Source organism: Atta cephalotes (assembly GCF_000143395.1).
Source record: "Atta cephalotes unplaced genomic scaffold scaffold00069, whole genome shotgun sequence".
Taxonomy (NCBI): Eukaryota; Metazoa; Arthropoda; class Insecta; order Hymenoptera; family Formicidae; genus Atta; species Atta cephalotes.
This window is the reverse complement of record NW_012130133.1, coordinates 276,217-278,245: the sequence shown is the minus strand read 5'-3', so window position 1 is coordinate 278,245 and position 2,029 is coordinate 276,217. Positions and strand designations below refer to the sequence as shown.

Here is a 2,029-nt window from a genome sequence, read left to right as displayed (position 1 = left end):
GAGAGAGAGAGAGAGAGAGAGTACTTTAAATTTAATAAGTAAAGTAATAAGATTTTATTATATTAAAGTAATAAGATTTCATTTTCGTATTTAAGCTCCATATTATAATTTCCTGCGATTACTTACATTTTCATCTCGCGAACAATTTGCCGTTTGAGATTTTTGAGTTTAAAAGATAAGATAAAACGTATTTTGGGATTTTTAGGGTAATTTTATTATCTGATTTCCTAGTAAAGAAGTTAAGCATTATAGACATTTAGTACATATTAAATATTATATGATTTTCAGAAGGTTTCCTCACGACATGTAGCTTCGATTATCTAACGGATGATGAGGATACGAGGACATTTGTAATAACAATATTCTTCTGGGCGTATGTTCTGCCTATGTTGCTGATTATATACTTTTATTCGCAATTACTGAAATCTATTCGCTCTCATGAGAAAATGCTCCGCGATCAAGTAAGCAGAAATTTCGCGATTCCAGTCTAATGACAAATCGATCTTAAGCTTCGATGACATAAATTGTAGAAGATTTATTTTGTATGATGCGTTGTATGTTCATAGGCTAAAAAGATGAACGTCAAATCACTCGTATCAAACCAAAACAAAGAGAGAAGTGTTGAGATGAGAATTGCAAAAGTTGCATTTACGATATTTTTCCTGTTTGTGCTTGCATGGACACCGTATGCAGTAGTCGCTTTAATTGGAGCCTATGGAAATCGGTAACAAGATAGAAAATATTTTTCGATTTTCGAAAAGTTTTCTACTTTCCTCTTCAATTCATTTTATATATATTTCAGCGAAGCGCTTACTCCGTTTTCGACTATGTTACCAGCCATATTCGCCAAGACGGTGTCGTGCATCGATCCATGGATATATGCAATCAACCATCCTAGGTAACGCGTATTCGTTCTAACATTCTGTCATTTCTAATAAAATTTTGTTTACAATTGGAAAATTTGCATTAAACGTATTTTAACGTTTAAATTTAATGCACATATTTTCTAAACGTTGCATGCAAATTTTTATGTTAATTTAACACGAGGTGTACATGTGAAGAAATAACACAAATATTATGTAAAAAATTGATTAAAATATATAACATTCACACAATTTATAAACAAATTGTGGATAATTTATATTTTTTATAAAATTAATATTTATAATATATGTTTAATTAATACATTTTATTCATTTATCTTAAAATTTAAAATACACTTTAAAATTAACATTAGTTTTATTACTTACTAATTCACTTACTAATTCACTTACTAATAATAATTGTATTATTTTACATTAAGACATATTAAATTTTAACATTAAGATGTATTAAATAATTTAATTAACTTATTATGAAATATTTAAATGACACAGTCACATTACGTTATATTAACATTCAGATATATTAAAAATTTAAGATATATAATTTCAGCAAGGATCAATTTTAACATGAAAACGAAATGTTTTTTATTATGTAAAATATAGTGCAATTATTATAATTTCGATACTCGATAAGATCAAAAGATAATCCCGAGATAAGCAATTGTAGTTTTCCAGTTATATAAGTAACTGTGTATGTACAGGTATCGACAAGAACTGGAAAAGCGCTGTAAATGGATGGGAATTCGAGAAAAAGTAGCCGAGGATACCGTATCTGCGCAAACGGAGAAAGTAAACGCGGAAGAAACGTAAACTTGATCAAATTGTTGATCAAATGACTATTAATGACTGTTATGAGAGGATATCGATCGATTGCACTGCATTTTTACCACAGCTTCGACCGGTCGTCTAGATTTTTTAAAAATACATTTCATTAAAAATGTTGATATAAACGGAAATCTCATTCTATGATAAGAGACCATTATAACTTCTATATGAATTCTATATGAAAAAAGGACTTCTTTAGTTTATGTATATCAAGCTATTACTATAAATACAAGCAACAGAGCAAATATGAAACTAACATTTTTTCGTTCTCCTCTCAATCATTCCGCAATAGATACAACTTCAACGCAATTAAAAGTTTT

At 28.6% G+C, this 2,029-nt stretch overlaps 1 protein-coding gene across 1 annotated transcript in view; it reads left to right on the top strand.

Moving 5' to 3' along the window:
• Positions 1-1,694, top strand: part of LOC105623970 (opsin, blue-sensitive-like) — a 53,400-nt gene extending 51,706 nt beyond the window's left edge. The window contains exons 2-5 of the mRNA XM_012205339.1: positions 289-461; positions 567-724; positions 803-898; positions 1,586-1,694. Coding sequence (XP_012060729.1) covers positions 289-461; positions 567-724; positions 803-898; positions 1,586-1,694 — 536 coding nt within the window. The remainder of the gene's footprint in view (positions 1-288; positions 462-566; positions 725-802; positions 899-1,585) is intronic.
• Positions 1,695-2,029: the final 335 nt, after the last annotated feature.